The sequence below is a fragment of the Schistocerca americana genome, chromosome 4, assembly GCF_021461395.2.
Source record: "Schistocerca americana isolate TAMUIC-IGC-003095 chromosome 4, iqSchAmer2.1, whole genome shotgun sequence".
NCBI lineage: Eukaryota > Metazoa > Arthropoda > Insecta > Orthoptera > Acrididae > Schistocerca > Schistocerca americana.
The window spans coordinates 275,627,164-275,652,535 of NC_060122.1; the positions used below are offsets into that span (position 1 = coordinate 275,627,164).

At 39.4% G+C, this 25,372-nt stretch overlaps 1 protein-coding gene across 1 annotated transcript in view; it reads left to right on the forward strand.

Annotated features, from left to right (window-relative positions):
* LOC124612426 (zinc transporter 5-like) overlaps positions 1-25,372 on the forward strand; it is a 261,950-nt gene that overhangs the window by 152,654 nt on the left and 83,924 nt on the right. Inside the window, exons 4-6 of the mRNA XM_047140632.1 lie at positions 2,225-2,382; positions 4,422-4,589; positions 18,081-18,184. Coding sequence (XP_046996588.1) covers positions 2,225-2,382; positions 4,422-4,589; positions 18,081-18,184 — 430 coding nt within the window. The remainder of the gene's footprint in view (positions 1-2,224; positions 2,383-4,421; positions 4,590-18,080; positions 18,185-25,372) is intronic.

Below are 25,372 nucleotides of genomic sequence, written 5' to 3' on the forward strand. Positions count from 1 at the left end.
TTTAGGGGCTCTTAGTATCTGCTGCAAATGGAAAGTCTCAGCTCCACTTCAAGTTTCTGATGCAATAATTACTGATTTACATCTTTTCCTGCCTCATTGTTGTTCCTTTGATCCATGTGTGTGTGTGATATCTACTTTGACCGTGAATAATATAATTAGAATCAACTCTTTCATTTTATCAAATTTCTCTCCTTTTTTGTTCCAGTCGTGGATGTTATGCGCTAAACTACATACATCAAAAAAGTTTTGCATCACCCCGGTTCCCAGAACTCCTGAAGATAGATGTTGACTGTGGATATCGTATCACAGACACAGTCCCTTTGACTATTCAGAGATGTCACTAAACCCGCCCAAAGATGTAAACAAACTGTGCATGAGCAGTGCCTATTAGATGGAGGGGGTCTGACAGCCGATCAGTTCCAGTCATTCCACCAGGAAGAAGGTACACAGCTTGTGTTGTCTGTAGTTCAACCACGCCTGGACGGTCAATACCGTGGTTCAATCGCATCCACATTGTCAATTTGTGCCAGGAAGGGCTTTCATCAAGGGATGTGTCCAGGCATCTTGGAGTGAACGAAAGTGATGTTGTTCAGACACGGAGGAGATACAGAGAGACAGGAACTATTGATGACATGCCTCACTCAGGCCGCCCAAGGGCTATTACTGCACTGGATGACAGCTATGTACGGATTATGGCTCGGAGGAACCCTGACAGTAACGCCACCATGTTGAATAAATCTTTTTGTGCAGCCACAGGATGTTGTATTACAAGTCAAACTGTGCGCATTATGCTGCATGATGTGCAACTTCACTCCCACCATCCATGTTGAGGTCCATTTTTGCAACCACAACACCATGCAGCACGGTACAGATGTGCCCAACAACATGCCAAATGGACCACTCAGGATTGGCACCAAGTTCTCTTCACCAATGAGTGTTGCATATGCCTTCAATCAGAAAATCGTCGGAGATGTGTTTGGAGGCAATCCAGTCAAGCTGAACGCCTTAGACACACTGTCCAGCGAGTGCAGCAAGGCGGAGGTTCCTTGCTGTATTGGGGTGGCATTATGTGGTGCTGACGTATGCCACTGGTGGTCATGGAAGGCGCCATAATGGCTGTATGATACATGAGTGCCATCCTCCAACCAATAGTGGAACCATATTTGCAGCATATTGGTGAGACATTCATCTTCATGGAGGACGATTCGCACCCCCATCGGGCACATCTTGTGAATGACTTCCTTCAGGATAACGACATCGCTCGACCAGAGTGGCCAGTATGTTCTCCAGACATGAACCCTATTGAATATGCCTGGTATAGATTGAAAAGGGCTGTTTGTGGATGACGTGACCCACCAACCACTCTGAGGGATCTACGCCAAATCGCCATTGAGGAGTGGGAAAATCTGGATCAGCAGTGCCTTGATGAACTTGTGGATAGTATGCCATGATGCGTACAGCCATGCATCAATGCAAGAGGATGTGCTACTGGGTATTAGAGGTATCGGTGTGTACAGCAATCTGGACCAGCACCTCTGAAGGTCTCACTCTATGGTGGTACAACATGCAGTGTGTGGTTTTGATGAGCAATAAAAAGGGCGGAAATGATGTTTATGTTGATTTCTATTCCAATTTTCTGTACAGGTTCCAGAACTCTTTTAGCCGAGGTGATGCAAAACTTTTTTTGATGCATGTAGATTGTTGATACCCTCCTGTACACCACCAAGTTTCTTATCTCCAAACACTATATTTACATAGACGTTGCTTTTGATGCATAATTAGTATTCTAAGGTACTGGAATGAAACTTTTAATTCTTTGGCAATGTGGTAGCTGATGTTGACCTATCTGACAGATTAAAACTATTTAACAGATTTTCATTTTTCCAGTCTCTGCAGTTTTGTAACTGTCTTCCTTTTTGTTTACATTTTAAATACTTCTTGTAACTCTATTTCGTTTAGGGCATTTACTTATTTATTAAAACAGTAATTATTATATTTGCATTGTATTTCAGCACTTACCTGTCTGCAGGAATATGTAATAAGCTGATTATCTTAACTTGTGAAAGCGATTTTTTTCCTTTCTAGCTAAGTGAAATACACAATTAGCACCACTTTTAATTTTTTTCTGTAATTAGTATGTTTTGTTTAATGAATGTGTATAAGTAAACAGGTTTTTTCATTTCTACATTTTAGTCTAATATTCAGTTTCCTTTTTATGTTACAGGTGGCAGTGCAAAACCAGCAGTTATTCGTGGTGGCGTACTTTTTCTTGCTGCAATGTTAACCTTAATATTTCTTGATCATGATGAAAATGAGCAAAATTCTGGACATAGTCATTTGTTTTCTGGCATTGGTTCTTGGCTTGGACTTGCAGATCATAAGGTATAAAAGTTTATTTGTTCTTATATGAATACATTATTTCTCTCTCCTCCCTCCTCATCTACTTCCCCCCACCTCCCACTTACCTCCCCCCACCTCTCTCTCTCTCTCTCTCTCTCTCTCTCTCTCTCTCTCTCTTATCACATTTCCTTCCTTTCAGTTTCACACAAATTCCAAAATACCAGATACTGAAATACATGGTAATACTATTTTATATAGATTATGTGAAAGAACTTGGTTTCTTGCAGTTTTAATGCTTGTCAACTGCTGCACTTTATTGTGCAAGGACAAAATACAAATAAATTACAAGAATGAGCACTGATTGTCTCTTGGGAGAGCAGCAAGGGTCTCTTAACTTCAAAAATCAGTTCGTAGTCAAAAGAAGTCAATGGCAAAGTCACCAACAGTCCAAGTAGAGTTCACAAGTGCAGTCCGAATAGCTCAGTAGCATTGGCATAATTGACCTGGTGTGATAGATCTCGTAGGTTGGTAGCTTTGTTGCCATAATATCACAAGTGACCAGTACTGTGGTGGCATTCTTTTATCTGCAGTACAAGGGAGTTGTCCGTGCTCATTTGATGGAACACAGCCCATGAAACCTTCACCTTGTCCTGTGCAGCAACATGCTGCTTCCATATGAGTGACTGCTCCCAGCTGCATAGCTATCTCCAGTGTTGCAGTATCAATAATGCTGCCAGACACTTTTCCTACATCTACATCTGTACTCCAGAGACCACAGTGAAGTGGATGACAGTGGGTACTTTCCATTGCACCACTTATTAGGACTTTATCCTCATTCCATTTGCATATTGAGCCTGATTGCTTAAATGCCTCTGTGCTTAATATAAATTGGTCTTTGCAGTCCCTATGGAATGATAGATATAGAATTGTAGTATATTCCTAGTTGCTGAAACATTGTTTACCCATCTGCATTTGCTCATATTTAATTCATTCAACAATAATGTGTCCAACTGTAGTTATGTTTTCCAGTCTGTCACTTTCCCCATTGATTTTGCATTTTGCATTGCTATTCTACATTTATCCCAGTTTTATTCTCTGTTTTAGCTCTATGTTTCTCCTCTCAGAGGTACATATGGAAGACTATTCTGGTATCTTTAACATGAGACTGGTTCATAATTTCCATCATTTTTGAACAATAGATAAGCTTATGGGTCTTTACATGAGTGGTTTTTAATTGCTCCACCATTCTGTGCCATTGGTTCACCCATTGTTGGGAACTGTTTCTCAACCCAGTAAACAAGATGGAGCCCTGTCCCATCACCCGCTTACCTGTTCTCCAAAGGCCATGATCCTCTTTGCCAGGGAAACATTTAGCCCTTGTGTTCATCTCACTTATAGTGAGCAGATGTTGCCTCCTCTCCACTGTTACAAGATGAACATCAAAAAATTCCTCAATCATAAGGGTGTTAGACATTGATAGCATTTCTTGGTCTCTCCAGTACTTTCAGAAAAGTCTGATATACTCCTTGAAAGAAATTAGTTTCTTGAATTGACTGTTTTTTTTATCTCATTTATTTTTATTTTATATGCTGTGACATTGTGTAGCCTTTTCAAGCAATTTATTAATACATTAAACACATATGTTTAAGGTTACAGTCATATAATATCATGGGCAGTTTGTGGTTAGCTTGGCTTTAGAGCTGTATATCCAGTTCTGTACAAACAATAGCACACATTCAAGCCTGATCAACTGTGCATTAATTCTGATATCATATGACTGAAAGACAAAACATACATGTTTAACGGGTTAAATATTTTGCTTGAAAAAGGCTGCAGAGCCGAAACATCATGGTATACAAAATAAAAATAAAATGGATGTAAAAAGCACCCAGTTCAGAAAACTTATTTCTTTCAAAAGGTTTATTGTGGCTGTGCACCCTGTTGCAATGAAAATATTAGAAGAATGGCAGGTATTAAAACATAGAAGTAGTTTAACGTGAATGTTACAGAATCACGTTATTCAATAAGATAGTGTTGAAGTTCAAGACTTGCAAATAATGGAACATAAATTTTTGTTTCAGTTGGGCGTCGTACTGCTTTCGAGTGTCCTGCCAATCCGTGCTGGTGCAGAAATGTTGAGCAAGCGTGCTTCGCAAGATGTTGGTGGTGAACAACGTCTTCATGCTCTGTCAACGCTGACAGAGGGTGTTGTGCTTCTCCCGTGGACAATTGTATCATTATTTCTGCAGGTAAATTATTGTAAAGTTATTTTTTATAAGAAATGTGATATTTGGCTTTCACTGTTGGTTATTCCTTGACTTTCTTGTTAACATTTTTTTCTTGACATACAGACACAAAAATGGTAAAATTAACTTATTTTGCTCAAAGTAAATTAGATCTGATTTGTCAGATAGCTTGCTTGGACTATTTCATGATACTTGTCACAAGGCTTAAAGCAAGGTGACTCTCATAGTTTGATTACACTTTTCCTATTACACATAGCTTCCTGATTGAATACTGATCGTATTGTACAGTTGTATTCTACCTCTTTTTGTTACTGCATTTCATTTGTGTCCCCAGTACAGTTGTATTCTACCTCTCTGTTTCGATTTGTGTTTCTAGTTTCCATTTGTGTTTATAGTCCCCATTTGTGTTTCTAGCCCATTCAGTCTCCTAGAAAGAACCCCGCTGGCATGTGTGGAAAAACATGAGGGGGGCGGGGGGGATGATAGTGTGTGTGACAGCAATGTGGGAGAGTATAGTTTTGGTCCAGGTAATGAGGCATGGCTGAAAATTGGTACAGTAGTGAATGTTCAGATCTTCTCAGAATTATGTACAGTGGTATTGTGTTGGTGATACTGTTATCTGCCAACTTGAAAATTTTGACAACTCTAGATTCTATTTCTCTTTTAACTTAAATCTTGCAAATACTTGTCAGAAATTAGTAAGTGTACTACATGAACTGAAGATCTGTTGTATCTTTAAAGCTGTTCATTGCAATGACATACGTAGACAACCGACTTATTATTTAATTGTCCAAAAGTGATATGCTGTTCTTTTGTAACCTAGATAAGAAATAACATTAATCTCCAAAATGCAGAAACCAATTTCTTCATGCTCTGTGACATACTGTGATAACATAACTACTTCATTCATGAAGTTTATGAAATTTTGGGCACTTTTTCATATAGCCTGCCTGTGCTTTACTGTCTCTTACAGAACAGAGTATTCTGGTGATCTGTGGGGTGATTTGCAGTATATTTGGTATAAACTTCACTTATTTGTTTTTGCAGAAAAACAAAAATAAAAATCCCTCAAACACGCCTCTTTCATTCCCGGACACTTTCTGAGAAATTCGCACAATCATACTTACTTTATGAGAGTATTTAAATTGTGAACTTTGCTGTGGGAATCAGCACCTGCTGTGGTATAAATACAAAGTGCTTTATTCCCTAAAGTAGTCTAGTTTTATAGTATTACCCAAAGTGTTTAATAGTAGACTTCTAATTACATGTTACTAGATGGAGTATGAAACTGCAAGGAATTACGAACTGACATTGTTGTAGGGAAGTTGTTAGCAGAGAGTGTAAGAAACATTAGATAGAAATGACTGTATGACATTATTGGCCAGGAAACCCCTTCTGGGGTTGTTCAGCTGGGCGATGCAAGTCTTTCTATTTGACACCATTTCGGAGACTGGTGTGTCTGATGAGAATTAGTTGAAATTATTATAACATCACAAACACCCAGCCCCCGAGCAAAGAAAATCTCTGACCCAGCCTTGAATTGAGCACAGGACCCTGCAATGTAGACTTAGCAGTGCTAACCACTAGACCAGAAGCTGTTGACAAAATCATATACACTACTGGCCATTAAAATTGCTACACCACGAATATGACGTGCTACAGACGTGAAATTTAACCAACAGGAAGAAGATGCTGTGATATGCAAATGATTAGCTTTTCAGAGCATTCTCACAAGGTTGGCGCCGGTGACGACACATACAACGTGCTGCCATGAAGAAAATTTCCAACCGATTTCTCATACACAAACAGCAGTTGACCAGTGTTGCCTGGTGAAACGTTGTTGAGAAGCCTCATGTAAGGAGGAGGAATGCGTACCATCACATTTCTGACTTTGATAAAGGTCGGATTGTAGCCTATCGCGATTGCGGTTTATCGTATCGCGACATTGCTGCTCGCATTGGTCGAGATCCAATGACTGTTAACAGAATATGGAATCAGTGGTTTCAGAAGGGTAATACAGAATTCTGTGCTGGATCCCAATGGCCTCGTATCACTAGCAGTCAAGATGACAGGCATCTTATCAGCATGGCTGTAACTGATCATGCAGCCACATCTTGATCCCTGAGTCAACAGATGGGGACGTTTGCAAGACAACAACCGTCTGCATGAACAGTTCGACGACATTTGCAGGAGCATGGACTATCAGCTCAGAGACCATGGCTGCAGCTACCCTTGACGCTGCATCTCAGACAGGAACGCCTACGATGGTGTACTCAATGACGAACGTGGGTGCACGAATGGCAAAACGTCATTTTTTCGCATGAATCCAGGTTCTGTTTCCAGCATCATGATGGTCGCATCTGTGTTTGGTGACATCGCGGTGAACGGACATTGGAAGTGTGTATTCGTCATCACCATATTGGCGTATTACCCAGCGTGATGGTATAGTGTGCGATTGGTTACACGTCTCAGTCACCTCTTGGTCACATTGACGGCACTTTGAACAGTGGAAATTACATTTCAGATGTGTTACGACCCGTGGCTCTACCCTTCATTCGATCCCTGCGAAACCCTACATTTCAACAGGATAATGCACAACCACATGTTGCAGGTCCTGTACGGGCCTTTCTGGATACAGAAAATGTTCGACTGCTGCCCTGGCCAGCACATTCTCCACATCTTTCACCAAATGAAAGCGTCTTGCCGAGCAACTGGCTCGTCACAATACGCCAGTCACTACTCTTGATGAACTGTGGTATCGTGTTGAAGCTGCATGGGCTGCTGTACCTGTACACGCCATCCAAGCTCTGTTTGACTCAATGCCCAGGCGTATCAAGGCCGTTATTACGGCCAGAGGTGGTTGTTCTGGGAACTGATTTCTCAGGACCTATGCACCCAAATTGTGTGAAAATGTAATCACATGTCAGTTCTAGTATAATATATTTGTCCAACGTATACCCGTTTATCATCTGCATTTCTTCTTGGTGTAGCAATTTTAATAGCCAGTAGTGTATTTCCTTGCATGGTGTAACTAAAGAATTGATAGTTTTTTTCAGATATTTGGTATTCAGTGCTGTTGCCACTACTGCCAGCCTGCTCCCCACAGGACCACTGGAGCTTACTTTGGCTGCAATATATCAGAGGAGGTCTCAAGAGGAAGACCACATGCCAGCTTGGAGGAGTAGAGCCTCAAAAATGTCAAAATCTGAGATGCAGAACACATTGCAGAATGATTATGAACTATCTGTCAGTCTAAGAACAGTTATCAGCAGCAACAAGTAGCTAGTGGGTTTTGAGGATTTTTCATGAAGGGAAGCTTTGTATTGCTGTGTATCTTTATTTAAGTCTGAAACACTGCTGAATTGCAGATAACAGTTCCCTGATTACATCCCTACCAAAGAAAATGAAGTTAGAGTTCATAAATTTAAAGTTTCACATTATTATTATGATGTTGTTCCTGGGGTATTATATCTACAACAACACTTGTCAAATCAGTTGTTGGTGTAGTTGAGCATACATAAAAGTACACATGGTATCTGTCTCTGCTGAGAATGTTCTAACAAATTCCATCCTTCCATATAACTTCTATGAGGCAGCCCCAAAATCTTCTAGAAGCTAAAGTGATTTAGTAAGTGATATACTTACTCATAAAGTGAGTGATTGTCTATGTAATGGTTTCCGGGAGCAACAAAAATTTGCTTTTCAGTATTTCACACAAATAGTGCCTGAATTAAAAAAATTAAAATGCTGACACAATAGTATATGAAAGGTTCAACATTGTAAGGAAGTATTACAGTTATAAACTGTGTATATATATCTTGAGGTCGGGTAATTAACCACACACAAATACCCAGACTACGTTCATCCAATATTTGAGAATGGGAGCAGTTAATGACTTACAATGAACATTACATGTATTTCAAACCTTCGCGAAACTTGTTCTTGCTGGCAACCCCCCACCCCTCCCCTCTCCCCACGTAATGATGAAAGAAAAAAAGTTTATCACTTACTACATTTTTACTGTTCATTCAGTAAAATTGCTACAACAGTCATTATGTTTTAACTTGTTTCCTCTTCTTGTATACTTAACATCAGATATTTAACAGACTGACTCATTTGTAAAGTAATCAGAAGGTTGAGACTATTTTATACATGAATGCTCGATTCTTTAAAGAATCAGGGGTAACTATTACACCAAGGCGGATGACAAACACACATGGCATTGCTTTCTCTTTCTCAGAACCTGCTGTTTTGAAGTGCGGTATAGCTATCTGAATCTGGATATTGGTAGTGGTCTTTTGTGTAGTGGCACTGATGGATCCTCATACTCAACTTGTATTGTCACATCTTCCTTGTAACTGCAACATCAAAATTAAGTTACCTATTGAGACATTGTGATCATTGGATCTTAATGTTGCTTATATTGGAAGCTCCTGCTATTCATCTGTACCTCAGGACTTTGATAGGGTTTCATGTAGATTATGGATGAGTCCTTGCTTTTCTGTTGTCAATATAGGATTATAATCCTCAATTTCATAGGTGACATCTGAAAGCTGCATAGTGTTTGGCATGGGTCAAAGTGGTGCATTAATATTTTGAGGACCTGGCCTGCCACACAGGTGTAACTGAAACATGTCTTTGGTGCCATGACATTCATGATTCTTATCTGGGCCTCTAAACTCTTTATGCACTCCATCTGCCTTAATTTACAATTTTGACGATGAACTCTGTGTTATAATCATAAAGAATATCATGAGGTTAAAATAGGAAAAAAAGTATCTATTGTTGTTTCAGCTTATCAGCTGTGGAGCAAGCAAAATGCCATCAAACTTGAAGTTTTTGGCTTTGCTGTGTTGTATGCGGATGTCACAACAGGCACTACTGGGAACCGGCCTCTCTGTTGGGTATCATTATATATCGAGAACATATCTGCCGAGATCTTTTATAATGCTCTGTGAGGCCATTCACTTGCAAATGCTGGGCAGTTGTCATCCGGTGGATGATGTTCCTTTGTGAAATTACATCTGCCATCAGTCTTGACTGAAACACTTTTCTGTAATCAGAGATTATGACATGTGCTGGCCCATGCTTCAAAATTGCATATTTTGAAGGGGGGGGGGGGGGGACCCTACAGATTTGACAGCCAGTACAGTCTTGGTCAAAGCCAGTCAGACTAGGTAGTCAGTGCGCTCTATAAACCATTTATTCCTATTTACTGATTTGGGAAACCTCCCTGAAAGGTCAGTTCCAGTCTGGTGAAATGGAGCAACTGTAGGAGAAAGTGGTGCCAGGCATCCTGTGGGTAAATGAGGCACATGCTTCCATCATTGTCATTTCCAACAGTGGCTTACATAATGTCTGGCACATCAATAGAGACTGGGTCAGTGATACCTGAATCTGATTCTATCAAGGGTCTTCATGAATTCCAGATGACCTGAGTGATATGAAAAATACATCAGTTTCTCTGGCCATAAATGAACTGGAATGATGAACAATGAATTCTCTCCCATTTGGTCACAATTCTGTTGTACAACATTCCAGCTATTGATTTAAATTCTCCTTTGACAAATTCTTCATTTGCTGTTAGATTAGGGTAGATTAGATTAGTACTTGTTCCATAGATCATGAATAAGACACTTTGTAATAATGTGGAACATGACAGGTTAATAAAAGGTGTCCATACAAGATATTACATTACACAAAATATTATATGACACTTTTTTTGTTGTTGTTGTGGAGTTGGGGAATTTACCCACTTACTATAGCCAAAAGTTCACAAAAATTCATCTAATGAGTGGAAGGAGTTGCCATTAAGAAATTCTTTTAATTTCCTTTTAAATGCTATGTGGCTATCTGTCAGACTTTTGATGCTATTAGGTAAGTGACCAAAGACGTTTGTGTGAGCCAAAGTTAGATTTAACCTTGAGTAGTGAAGATCATCCAGTTTAATATTGTTGTAGCCATCTACACTGATATTACTTTTGAATTCGTTCGGATTGTTAATAACTAATTTCATAAGAATATATATATTGTGAGGCTACAGTGAAGATCTCTAGCTCTTTAAATAATTGTATGCAGGATGATCTTGGATGAGCAATTATTCTGATTACACGCTTTGTGCAATGAACACTCTTTTACTCAGTGATGAGTTACCCCAGAATATGGTGCCATACAAAAGCAGAGAATGAAAATAGGTGTGGTAAGCTAATTTGCTGAGATGTGTATCACCAAAATTTGCAATGACCCTAATAAATTTGATATGGTCTTCAGCAACACTGGATCTTCCCTTTGTTAAGATACAATGTTCATTATTTCAACAATAACTGGGATATAACCAGCACAGTAATGTTCTTCCAATGGATTCTGTGAAAGGCAGTCAGAACTCTTACTTTTTCATCTATTTTTGTATGCTATTGTGATATGATTCATATTCGTGAAACTAAAAGCCCAAGTTGTCAGTTGCAATTATGGACCCTTCAGGCTTTTCAGTCATAATAAAGTTGGTGATCAGTCACAAAGGTGAATACTCTGCTGTCATATAAATACGGTTAGAACTTACAACTATCCAAACAATAGTAAGGCATTCTATATCAGTCTTACAGTAATTCTTCTTGGGCTGAGTAATCTGGAGACATAAGCAATTAGTCTTTCAGGACCTTCCCGGGTTTGCTCAAGAACTCCACTTATCCCAAAACACTATCATCAGTGTGTAGCTCTGTATCAGCAGCAGCATTAAATAGGCCAGAACTGGTGAAGATGGTAACACCTCCTTAGGAATACAAAAAGATCTTGCCCATCTGCTGTTACCATTCACGATGATTTGTTGCTGATTATGGAAACCGGTGGTCTAGAGCTCTCCCTACCTATTTGTAGTGGTTATGATTCTCAATGCTTCGTAGAATTCTTTGGTAAAGCTGATTGGCATTTTGCACTCATATGTAGCTTCACAGTTTAACTGAGCATCCAAAGTGTTGACTAGAACTTGCGTTGTTGATGCTAATGGTGTAAGTGTGGTAGACGGTTTCCCACAGTAGTCGTAGTTGTGTGAACTTCGGGAGCAGCTTAGTCATTATGACTGCACTCTGGTAAAACAACACATTTCAAACATTGTGTACTATCATTGATTGTTGTTGTTGTTGTGGTCTTCAGTCCTGAGACTGGTTTGATGCAGCTCTCCATGCTACTCTATCCTGTGCAAGCTTCTTCATCTCCCAGTACCTACTGCAGCCTACATCCTTCTGAATCTGCTTAGTGTATTCATCTCTTGGTCTCCCTCTACGATTTTTACCTTCCACCCTGCCCTCCAGTACTAAATTGGTGATCCCTTGATGCCTCAGAACATGTCCTACCAACTGATCCCTTCTTCTAGTCAAGTTGTGCCACAAACTCCTCTTCTCCCCAATTCTATTCAATACCTGCTCATTAGTTATGTGATCTACCCATCTAATCTTCAGCATTCTTCCATAGCACCACATTTCAAAAGCTTCTATTCTCTTCTTGTCCAAACTACTTATGCTCCATGTTTCACTTCCATACATGGCTACACTCCATACAAATACTTTCGTAAACGACTTCCTGACACTTAAATCTATACTCAATGTTAACAAATTTCTCTTCATCAGAAACGATTTCCTTGCCATTGCCAGTCTACATTTTATATCCTCTCCACTTCAACCGTCATCAGTTATTTTGCTCCCTAAACAGCAAAACTCCGTTACTACTTTAAGTGTCTCATTTCCTAATCTAATTCCCTCTGCATCACCTGACTTAATTCGACTACATTCCATTATCCTCATTTTGCTTTTGTTGATGTTTATCTTATATCCTCCTTTCAAGACACCGTCCATTCTGTTCAACTGCTCTTCCAAGTCCTTTGCTGTCTCTGACAGAATTACAATGTCATCGGCAAACCTCAAAGTTTTTATTTCTTCTCCATGGATTTTAATACCTACTCCACATTTTTCTTTTGTTTCCTTTACTGATCGCTCAATATACAGATTGAATAACATTGGGGAGAGGCTACAACCCTGTCTCACTCCCTTCCCAACCACTGCTTCCCTTTCATGCCCCTCGACTCTTATAACTGCCATCTGGTTTCTGTACAAATTGTAAATAGCCTTTCGCTCCCTGTATTTTACCACTGCCACCTTTAGAATTTGAAAGAGAGTATTCCAGTCAACATTGTCAAAAGCTTTCTCTAAGTCTACAAATGCTAGAAACGTAGGTTTGCCTTTCCTTAATCTTTCTTCCAAGATAAGTCGTAAGATCAGTATTGCCTCACGTGTTCTAATATTTCTACGGAATCCAAACTGATCTTCCCTGAGCTCAGCTTCTACCAGTTTTTCCATTCATCTGTAAAGAATTCGCATTAGTATTTTGCAGCTGTAACTTATTAAACTGATAGTTCAGTAATTTTCACATCTGTCAACACCTGCTTTCTTTGGGATTGGAATTACTATATTCTTCTTGAAGTCTGAGGGTATTTCGCCTGTGTCATACATCTTGCTCACCAGATGGTAGAGTTTTGACAGGACTGGCTCTCCAAAGGCCATCAGTAGTTCTGATGGAATGTTGTCTACTCCCGGGGCCTTGTTTCGGCTCAGGTCTTTCAGTGCTCTGTCAAACTCTTCACGCAGTATCTTATCTCCCATTTCATCTTCATCTACATCCTCTTCCATTTCCATAATATTGTCCTCAATTACATTGCCTTTGTATGGACCCTCTATATACTCCTTCCACCTTCCTGCTTTCCCTTCTTTGCTTAGAACTGGGTTTCCATCTGAGCCCTTGATGTTCATGCAAGTGGTTCTCTTTTCTCCAAAGGTCTCTTTAATTTTTCTGTAGGCAGTATCTATCTTGCCCCTAGTGAGATAAACCTCTACATCCTTACATTTGTCCTCTAGCCATCCCTGATTAGCAATTTTGCACTTCCTGTCAATCACATTTTTGAGAGGTTTGTATTCCTTTTTACGTGCTTCATTTACTGCACTTTTATATTTCCTCCTTTCATCAATTAAATTCAATATTTCTTCTGTTACCCAAGGATTTCTACTAGACCTCGTCTTTTTACCTACTTGAGCCTCTGCTGCCTTCACTACTTCATCCCTGAGAGCTACCCATTCATCTTCTACTGTATTTCTTTCCCCCATTCCTGTCAATTGTTCCCTTATGCTCTCCCTGAAACTCTGTACAACCTCTGGTTTAGTCAGTTTATCCAGGTACCATCTCCTTAAATTCCCACCTTTTTGCAGTTTCTTCAGTTTTAATCTACATTTCATAACCAATAGATTGTGGTCAGAGTCCATATCTGCCCCTGGAAATGTCTTACAATTTAAAACCTGGTTCCTAAATCTCTGTCTTACCATTATATGATCTATTTGATACCTTCTAGTATCTCCAAGATTCTTCCATGTATACAACCTTCTTTCATGATTCTTGAACCAAGTGTTAACTATGATTAAGTTATGCTCTGTGCAAAATTCTACCAGACGGCTTCCTCTTCCATATCTTACCCCCAGTCCATATTCACCTACTATGTTTTCTTCTCTCCCTTTTCCTACTCTCGAATTCTAGTCACCCATGACTATTAAATTTTCGTCTCCCTTCACCATCTGAATAATTTCTTTTATCTCATCATACATTTCATCAATTTCTTCGTTATCTGCAGAGCTAGTTGGCATATAAACTTGTACTACTGTAGTAGGTGTGGGCTTCATGTCTATCTTGGCCACAGTAATGCGTTCACTATGCTGCTTGTAGTAGCTTACCCGCACTCCTATTTTTTTTTTTTAATTCCTTATTAAACCTACTCCTGCATTACCTCCATTTGATTTTGTACTTATAACACTGTATTCAGCTGACCAAAGGTCTTGTTCCTCCTGCCACTGAACTTCACTAATTCCCACTATATCTAACTTTAACCTATCCATTTCCCTTTTTAAATTTTGTAACCTACCTGCCCGATTAAGGGATCTGACATTCCACGCTCCGATCCGTAGAACACCAGTTTTCTTTCTCCTGATAACGACGTCCTCCTGAGTAGTCCCCGCCCGGAGATCCGAATGGGGGACTATTTTACTTCCGAAATATTTTACCCAAGAGGATGCCATCATCATTTAACCATACAGTAAAGTTCCATGCCCTCGGGAAAAATGACGGCTGTAGTTTCCCCTTGCTTTCAGCCGTTCGCAGTACCAGCACAGCAAGGCCGTTTTGGTTAGTGTTACAAGGCCAGATCAGTCAATCATCCAGGCTGTTGCCCCTGCAACTACTGAAAAAGCTGCTGCCCCTCTTCAGGAACCACACGTTTGTCTGGCCTCTCAACAGATACCCCTCCATTGTGGTTGCACCTACGGTACGGCCACCTGTATTGCTGAGGCACGCAAGCCTTCCCACCAACGGCAAGGTCCATGGTTCATGGGGGGAATAGTTTATCTCAAAGTACAGATACGTATCATTTGGATGTGTTTTCAGTGTGCAACCTTCAACATCATGGTTTTTTATCTCAGGACATAATCTTCTTCAGATGCCAATAATAAGCACCCAGAATCACAGAAAATGACACAATAGACTAATACCTGGACAAGTTCATCATTGATGATAAGATTGATGTATTTCCCCAACATCTTGATAGCTGTTGTCCATAGAGGATTTACATCTGTGCTCTCTTCACATCTGTTGATGGCTGCCTCATCTAGTTTTCCTGATTTCAAAAGTTGAGTCAATGGTCTGTATCTCTGTATGAAAAGGGTAAACAACTGCAGCACGTTGAAGAGCAACCTCACTCAGGCTGTGGTGGTTGGCTTAAATCTGAAAGTTGGTTGTAGTGATTTGCAGGTTCCTGCCATGCATAGAATTGCCCTGTTGTTTGATGTCTTATGGCATAATAGTTGTTGAACAATCTCTGTTTCTTTCAGTAATGTACCTCATCCTCAGGGGTTCCAAACTAGAAAAACACTGACATGTCCCCCATTCTCCAAATGTCCATTTTTGTGCTTGACAATAAAAGTGGTGAGGAAGTCAGTTGTTCCTGTGTTGTCAAGAACTTCTGATGGATGTCCAACAGTTAAAGCATATATCTGGAGTTTCCCCACTCCATTCCTCAGTATTGGTCTGCCATATAGAGACTGGTGCCAATGAACAACAAACTTCTTGAGTTAGTGATGCTACTTCTTCCTGGCCAGATGTGGCATACAACAATGCTACATCTGACCCTCAGGGTTCAACATTAACTAACATTGTGAACCCTTGTATGTCTTCTCTTACTGTTTGCTGTATTTGTGATGCTAGGTCATGATTTACTTCCATGACTACCGTCGGTACTATGATACATTCAGAAGTCAGCCATACGCATTTCTGCATAATGTTTTCCGACTGTGTTGTCTCAGTGTGCTAGTACCACTTGAAGAAGTCTGCTGTTGTAGTGATATTTTTAAAAAGAAGCACTTGATTGATGTCCTGTGTTACATCCTTCATTAGGTTTAGAACTTTGGCAGTTTCCAGTGTATCTGGGTTCATTGTGAACATAGTGCCAAAACACTGTATATACGACTGTGTCACCTCCTGTAGGTGTTAGGTCCTGTTCTTCACTGATTCTTTAGCTATTTGCACCTGCTGCTGGTTGCCCAAAATGTTTTCTTAATTTCCTCCTGAAATTTGTCCCAGATCTTGAAATTTACCTTGTTGTTCTCAAATGACTGCTGGACGATACCACCCAAGTAAGTGTCGTCACTGGCCAGGCATATCATGTTATCTCATTGCTTGTGTTTGGTGACATGATCAAATTTCTTTAGACGTTTTGATGGTTCCTGGGCAGCATCTGCTGAGAACACTGCTGGCTACCTTATGTGCATTTGACTGCCTGTTTGTTTGCACTGGTACCCTGATGCTGCCAATGTGGACTATAGGAGGAAGGTACTGTTCATACTCAGGCTTCTGCCCATGAAAGCAATGGCTTTTGTGTACCCTTATTGGAATCATGACAGTGTTGATGTTTCAGGTGTCCAGTATCTTCATCAAACTGCCACATAGAATTCAAAATTAAATACAATTTATTAAGTCATGCTCATCAACCAGAACTAACACTTTACACTGGAAACATGTTTAGGGCGAACTCACTCAAAAGTACATATCAAAACCTTCTCATCAGAGAGTTCTCCTATTTATACATACATAGAATGTTGTAGTGAAATCCAGTAATCCATAAATGTGTAAGTTCCAGAACCTTCAAGAAATCAGAAATGTAAAATGATAAATAATTATAAATAAAATAGCTTCTGGCTGCAAGAATGGTTTAATAGGTTTTTTTATTTTTTGTTTATTACATGATCGATTTTGAGACTGCCAGTGCCATCTTCAGACGCACCTGTGCACACAGCAAAATTTTCCAAAAATTACATTACATCAACACATATACAATATAACACCATTTCTAGTAAAGTATGCATTACAAGTTGTTAAGCCCACCAGTCTTAGGATCGCATTAAGGTTCTTGTACCTAAGTCAGAATGTACATGAAATTACAATTATTCATGGCCAAGACCAAACATTAAGCCAATAATATTTTCTGTCTATTTTTGTTGTCAATGGCATAAATGTTAACTGATTTTGGAGCATGGTCATACATTCCCACTATAACAGATCTTAATTCAACATTAAACTGGTTATCATAATATGTTATGACATCAACATTCCAAAGATAGAAAATATTTTTGGCTTATTATTTGGTCATGGCTATGAGTAATTGTAATGTCAACAATTTAAGAAAATAAAGATTGCTACTTACCATAAAAAAGACATGTTAAGTTGCAGAAAGGCACAATTAAGAGACACATAAAGCTTTCAGCCACACCCTTCTTCACCGAAAGAGAACACACACCATTCATACACACAACCACGCACACCTCATGTACACATTACCTCAAACTCCAGCAGCACAGGCCAAAATTGTAATGTCATATAGTAATGGAGATGTCGTGCACAGTCTCACTGAAGCACAAGAATTTTAATCCGATCTAATGAGTGGTAGGCTTAACAACTTGTAACATACGCTTTACAAGAAATGTAGTCATATTGTATATGCATTGATGTAACACAAAGTTTGGAAAGTTTTGCTGTGGGCATCTGCAGATGGAAATTAGAAGTCCCAAAATCGACCATGTAATAAAAAAAATTATAAAATCATCCTTGCAGCCAGGGGTATTTTGTTTATGATTGTTAATCATATTTGTCTGTGTTCTCGCCATCCATTGTGAGAGATAGTCAGTTTGAATGACAAGTAGTTTCTGGGGGTGGAAATCAAATCAGTGATCTGCAAATTACCAGCAACTGACTGTTACTGCTACACCATGATGGATGGTGCATAGCATGTGGCAGTATTAGTGCCTTGTAATCTCACAACTAAACAGAGTGTTTAATAGTGCAGGTTGAATGTGCAGCTTTGTCAGTAATTTCTGTAAACATGGTTATTTATGTATTCATATGCTTCTGTTGCAGGAGAGCCAAGGAGTATCACTTACTTCAGCGGTTCTGTCAGTTTTCCTTATTTCAGCCTCCACTCTTGTTGTGCCACACTTTGCTGATTCAGCGTGCATACGAAGGTGAGATGACTTTATTTTTTACGTGGAATGAGGAAGTGTTGTGATCGGGAAATTAAGTGTCTGGAGCTCTCTTTAACTGTTTAGACTCAATGTTATTCATTCTTGCTTGTTTGGCCTAAATTTTTACAGGCACTAAGAATGGGATTTGTATTCATGTAAGGGTTTTTAGAGCCACTTAGGGTGCAATTTATGCAGTTACAGTGAAAGTCAAAAGCTGAGACTGAAACACATACAATACTGAAATAGCAATAGTTTTGAGCAAAAAAGTTTCTTCTCAACATACACACCAACAGTACTTATCAATTCATAAATCCACTGTGTTCCATAGATGTCACCATGAAGTACAACGTTTAAAGATGTGAAACAAGTTTGAGATATACGTTGACAAAGTGAAACACCTGTTAGAAAATCCATTAATAAAGAACTGCTACTAATCTCCCACAAACTATTTGTGCTTCCTCAAGCTGAATTTATTTTATTAAAATTAATGAGAATTCCACCACTTTTTAAAAGGCTGCCACTACGTCAGTACATTAAATATGTGCCATTCATTTTCTGTAGCCGGTTTAATAACTATGTGACAACTAGTGTGGTAAAGTAATGAATACATTTTGAATCACGTGTATTTAATTCCATCAAAACATGTACCATATTCAAATTATTCATTATTGTTACATTTGTAACAAAATATCATTGCATATAATACTTATAAGTCACCAGTACCACTGAGAAGAGAGCTCACGGGGTGTTTGATTTTAGAGAAATAGTGCAATTAGACAAGTATCTGTGACTGCAAGCAATTAAGCAAGTATAGGGGACTCCAAGTATTCTCTATTTCAGAATGTTGTTGAAACTGGATAAATTATCACTGTACAATGCAAGCCACTAGCTCAATGTATTGTTTACCAGTAATTGCCAGACTGTATAGTAAGTATGAATCCTGCAAAAAATTATAATTATGGGGGTGTCTGACTGCATCCAACTACATTTACAGACTTAGTATGTGTCTCACCCTCATGGAAGCTCCTGCTATTTTCTGCTAGTGCTGCTACTGCAGGTTTTAAAGGACAGAAATTGTTCCACAGCTGTCTAAATATATAACATTACTTTACTCCTCATTGCTGTAATGTTTCAGCCATGAATCCAGCTAGTTCCAAAAAAATTGTAAGAAGTGCAATTGTCCTGTCCAAGAACCCCTTCAAAATATTGTGGAGGTTTGTGACCATTATCCAGAAATATAATCACAGCACAAGTAGCTGCACAGAACACCAGCCATGGTGATTGAACAGAATAATTTTTCTTGCAAAGACCATTACATCTGTACAGATACCTCTGGAAATGTATATTATGATAGAACTTGTTGACTCTGATAGTGAGGGCTGAAAATGGATGCAGGGACAAACCGTACCTTAATAAAAAATAAAGGGCTGTTACATGCATTCTAAGACAAAAAAGATTCACCACTAAGGAATTATCCAAATGGAACGAAAATTGATAGATGTGGTGTACATTTGCAGACAAACAAATTATTACAATTTCAGAAAAATTAGATGATTTATTCAAGAGGAAGAGTTTTGCAAGTTGAGCAAGTCAGTAATGTCTTGCTTCACCTCTGGTCCTTATATAAGCTGTTATTTGCCTTGACATTGATTGATACAGTTGTCGGACGTCCTCTTGAGGGATATCATGCCAAATTCCGTTCAGTTGACACGTTAGATCAAAATCCTGATCTGGATGGAGGGCCTTACCCATGATGCTTCACAAACATTCTTAACTATCCTTGTCTAGGTGGGCATTATATTGCTGAAATGTAAACCGGGAATGGCTTGGCATGAACAGCAACAAAATAGAGCATAGAATGTTGTCAACTTACCTTTGTGTTGTAAGGATGGTACATATGACAACCAAAGGGTCGTGCCATGAATAGAAGGGGCACCCCAGACCATCCTCCTGGTTGTCGGCCCATGTGGCAGGCAACAGTCTGGTTGGTATCCCACTACTGTGCAGGGCGTCACCAGACACTTCTTAACTAGTCATCAGGGCTCAATTCAAAGTGGAATTCATCACTGAAGAGAGTTCTACTTTGGTCACTGAGACTCCGGGCTGAATGTGTGTCTGTAACCACCCTGGACAATGGTATACCAACCTGACTGTTGCTTGGCATATGGCCCAACAGCCAGGAGTGATGGTGTGGCATGCCATTTCTTTTCAGAGCTGGGCCTCTTTAGCTGTCATCTACGGCACCCATACAGCACAGCAGCACATCAACAAGATTCTACACCCTGGCAGTTGGCAAGAAGGCACCTTGGAGGAGGAGGAGGAGGAGGTATTCAGACAGTTTTCTTTTCATATATGCAATAGATTTGACCAACTGTCAGAGTTGAGTGGAGAGGAGCCTCTTGTAGCTGTAGGTGTAGGAAACATGCAACAGTCCTCAGCGGTTAGGAGGCCTAAGTCAGTTGCAAAGTCTAACAGAAAGAAGAAGGTTCTGCTGCTAGGTAGTTCATGTGGTAGAGGTGTGGGTTAGCAGTTGCAGAAAGTGTTGGGGAGTGAGTACCAGGTCACCAGCATTGTGAAGCCTAGTCTAGGGTTGGCTCAGGTGACTGACAGCATACGAGAGTTATGCAGGAATTTTGTGAAACAGGATCAGGTAGTGATTGTGGGTGGATCAGGGAATAGTCGTGATAGGGATGGGAATGTGATGTAGGTGGTGACCTGGTAAAGATAGCTACTCAAACTGGTGGCTCTAATGTGCATTTCATGCAACTGTTTCAGCATCATGATCGGCCTCATCTTAATACAGCTGTTAGGCATGTTAACATAAAGCTGGAGAAGGAACTGATGGCAGAGGGCATTGGGGCATTGGTCACATTGCAGTGGTGCCAGTTGAGTCTGTCAATAGATCAGTTTTCACTAGGCGTGGCCTGCACCTCAATAGGTATGGGAAGGGGAGGCTGGCAAAGCTTACAGGTGACAGTGTAGTGGTGGGCTCACTTGTGGGAAAATTCCTGTAATAGTTGGTGTTAGAGCTGCACTTTTTTTTAGATTGAAGTCAGCTGATAGGTATACCTGCTTAAAGGAAGCTCCTCTAACTAAGGAATCATCTTCAGAGGAGGTCAGATATCCAAGTAGAGAAGGAATTAGAATATTTCATCAAAATGTAAGAGGTATTAGAGATAAAATTAGTGAACTGGTTATAGATGTTGACTCTGACATTATTGGTTTATCGGAGCACCACTTGCATAATTCGGCAATTCAGAGGCTTCCTTTACCAGGATACTGTTTAGCTGACTGTTTTTCATGGAGTTTTTGCGGATTGGGAGAATGGCCATGTACATAGAAAACAGTATTCCATTTGAGTCCGTATACGTATCACGGCACTGCACTGAACGGGTATTTGAATGTTGTGCAGGGGCAGTTGAATTTAGTGAAACTGAACTACTAATTGTTGTTGTTTGTAGTTCCCCTAACTCTGGCTTCAGAGCATTTCTGCTCAAGCTAGAGAGTGTTCTTCGTTCACTTTATAGTAAGTACCAGAAACCAGTTATATGTGGTGACTTTAATATTAATTTTGTATATGATTGTGCAAAAAAAAGGATGTTGGTAGATCTCCTAAACTCATATGATCTGATGCAGACTGTATTTTTTTCCAACTAGGGTGCAGGGGAACAGTAGCATAGCCATAGACAATATTTTTATTGATTCTTCGTTATTAGATGGGCATTCTGTTAGTAAAAGGGTGAATGACCTTTCAGGCCATGATGCACAAATTTTAACACTAAAAGCCTTTTGTACTCAAACAAATGCGCATGTAATTACAAAGTACATAAGAAAGCTAATCCTACAGCAATAGAGAGTTTTTTAAACATCGTTAAGGAACAAGAGTGGCAGGATGTTTATAGTACCGATAACATAGATGACAAAAATAATGCTTTCCTTAACAAATTTCTCATGCTTTTGAGAGTTGCTTTCCATTAGAACATTCGAAATAGGGTAATAGCAGTAAAAGGCAATCTGGGTGGCTGACTAGTGGGATAAGGATAGCATTTATAACAAAGTGGGAATTATATCAAAATGTTAGAAGAAGCCACAGTCAAGCTACAGTAGCTAATTACAGGTAGTATTGTAAGGTGCTTAAAAATGTAATTAGGAAGGCAAAGAGTATGTGGTATGCAAATAGAATATCTAATTGACAGGATAAAATTAAAACAAGTAATAAATTAAGTGTCTGGTCAGCAAAACAAGGTCAACGATATAAAGTAAGTTTGTAGTAAAAATATTTCTGTTAGTGGTAAGTCAGATATATGTACAGTATTTAACAATCATTTTCTGAGCATTGCTGATGAATTAAATAAAAACTTAGTTTCAACATGGAATCATAAAACTCTCTTGAAAAATGCCTTTCCGAGAGTGACGCCTGAAATACTCCTCTGTGATACTCTAACGTTTTGATGACACGAGAAGCAGCGCGAAACTAGTTTGCTTTCACAATTACCACCTCTCTCTCATCAGTTGACTTAGGTGATGGGTCTAGCCGATCCTCTTCTCTGGATAATCAGATACGTCGATCTTCCAAAAGCTTCTTCTCCGAAGACTATCGCTGGTTATACGAATTTAAGAGACTCTAATTTTGAAATAATTGGGTACTTGCAGAAAACTTTCAGTTCAATCATGGTATATTTTCACTCCAATGGGAAACAATTTTACCATTTCTTGTAGAAACATTTAAACTGAGTCATCAAACATTAGACTCTATTAATATAGATTTATATCATGGTTAGTTTAATAACCACTACAGATTCTTGACATGTCTCGCCTCTAGTGAGTCCCATACAGGAAGTAAGTAAAAGTCTCTATTCAATCCATGCTTCATCTGTATCTTTAACAATTATCACAGTACCATAAACCACAGAATATTACACAAATACTCCTTGTCCTTTGAATACAGCTTCCAAGGTGTGACTGGCAAACACTTATTGGTGCCGCTCGTCTGATGCAGCTCCTGTTCTCCCACGACAAATGTCAGTCCTGCACACACACAGACATGTGTTGCACAGTAAATAGGCTCTCTCACACGTATCTTTAAAACATCATGTTTCAAGGCGTCAGAAGGTCGAGAGGTTCCAGAAATTGCGTGGTAATTCTCGAATCACTACAATACTGACAAGGGGGAGATTGAGTCAATAATGAAATCACTGAAGACTAAGGACTCTCATGGATATGATGGAATGCCTAGCAGAATATTAAAGTACTGTGATGCACACGTTAACTCTGTACTTAGCCATATCTGTAAGTCTTCCTTTAAGAATGGTCAGCTTCCTGAACAATTAAAGTACACACTAGTAAAGCTGCCTTATAAAAAGGGAGAAGGGGATAATGTAGACAATTTCAGACCTATTTCTATGCCATCAGTGTTTGCTAAAGTTACTGAAAAGTCTGTGTATATAAGGAAAATTCATCATCATTTGATGTGACCTTTTGCTCCACTTCAACTCAGGATCGGCCTTGTTACTATGGATTTGACGATGTTAGTGTCATAGGGTGGCCAGATGCCCTTCCCATCACCACCCCATACACCCCAGGACAGAATTAGTATACCCCAGCTGTCTGCATCGAGTGTAAGCATGAAATAGCGCAAACATTTTCAAATGTCTGCAAGTCATGTAACTGAGGCCGGACGCTGGAACCAGCCCAGTATTCACCTAGTGGGATATGGAAAACCGCCTAAAAACCACATCCATGCTGGCCAGCACATCGGCCCTCATCCTAATCCACAAAGCGGATTCGATCCAGAGCTGGCGAGCCTACCCGAGTCCAGGAAGCTGCACCTTAGTGCCCTCGGCTAACCTGGCGGGTTATGTAAAGATAATTGATCATTTTATATCACATAATTTGCTATCAAGTGTAAAGTTCAGCTTTAGAAGTCTTTTAACAACTGAAAATGCTATATTCTGCGGTACTGGTTGGATTAAACAAATTTTTTGATTCAACGAAGACGTTTGATTGTGTTGATTACAAAATATTGCTCCAGAAGTTGGACCATTGTGGAATACGGGTAGTAGCTTACAATTGGTCCATGTCTTACTTTAACAACAGACAGCAAAAGGTCACTATTCACAGTGTTGAGAATGGCTGTGATGTGGGGTCTAACTGGGGTATGGTCAAATGGGGGGTGCCCTAGGGGTCAGTGATGGAGCCACTCCTGTCCCTTATTTATACTGTCTAAATGATACGGCCTGTAGTATTATGGGCAATATTGAAATATTTCTGTTTGCTGATGATGCTAGCTTGGTAGTAAAGGATGTTGTGTGCAACACTGGCTCAGTTTCAAATACTGCAGTTCATGACTTAAGTTCATGGCTTGTAGAAAATAAACTAATGCTAAATCACAGTAATACTCACTTTTTATAGTTTCTAACACACAATTCAACAAAACCTGACATTTTAATTTCACAGAATGGGTGTATGATTAGTGAAACTGAACAGTTCAAATTTCTAGCTGTTCAGATAGACAGTAAACTGTCATGGAAAGCCCACGTTCAGGATCTTTTTCAAAGACTTAGTGCTGCAATTTTTACTATTTGAATGGTATCTGGAGTAAGTGATCATTCAACACAAAAATTAGTGTACTTTGCATATTTTCATTTGCTTATGTCATATGGTATCGTATTTTGGGGTAACTCTTCCCACTCTAGAAGGATAGTTTTGGCTCAGAAATGGGCAGTTTGGGCAATAAGTGATGTAAATTCATGAACCTCTTGTTGACCCATGTTCACTAGTCTGGATATTTTGACATTACCCTCTCAATATATATATTCTTTACTGTCATTGCTTGTTAACAATATCAGCTTATTCCGAAGAATTAGCAGATTTCACTCAGTTAATACTTGGAAGAAGTCCAGTCTGCATTTGGATTGCACTTCCATAACTTCTGCAGAAAGGTGTGCAGTATATTGCTGCATTCATTTTCAATAAGCTACCACAAGAATTCAAAAATGTTAGCAGCAATCCATGCAGTTTCAAATTGAAACTAAAGAGTTTCCTCATGGGTCACTCCTCCTATTCTGTTGAAGAGTTCCTTGAAAAATTAAGCTGATTCTTATGTTATATTGTTGATTGCATTTATGTAAACTTAAAGCTTGACCTTTTTTGGGTTCATAAACATTTCATTTTATCTGTTATTACTTT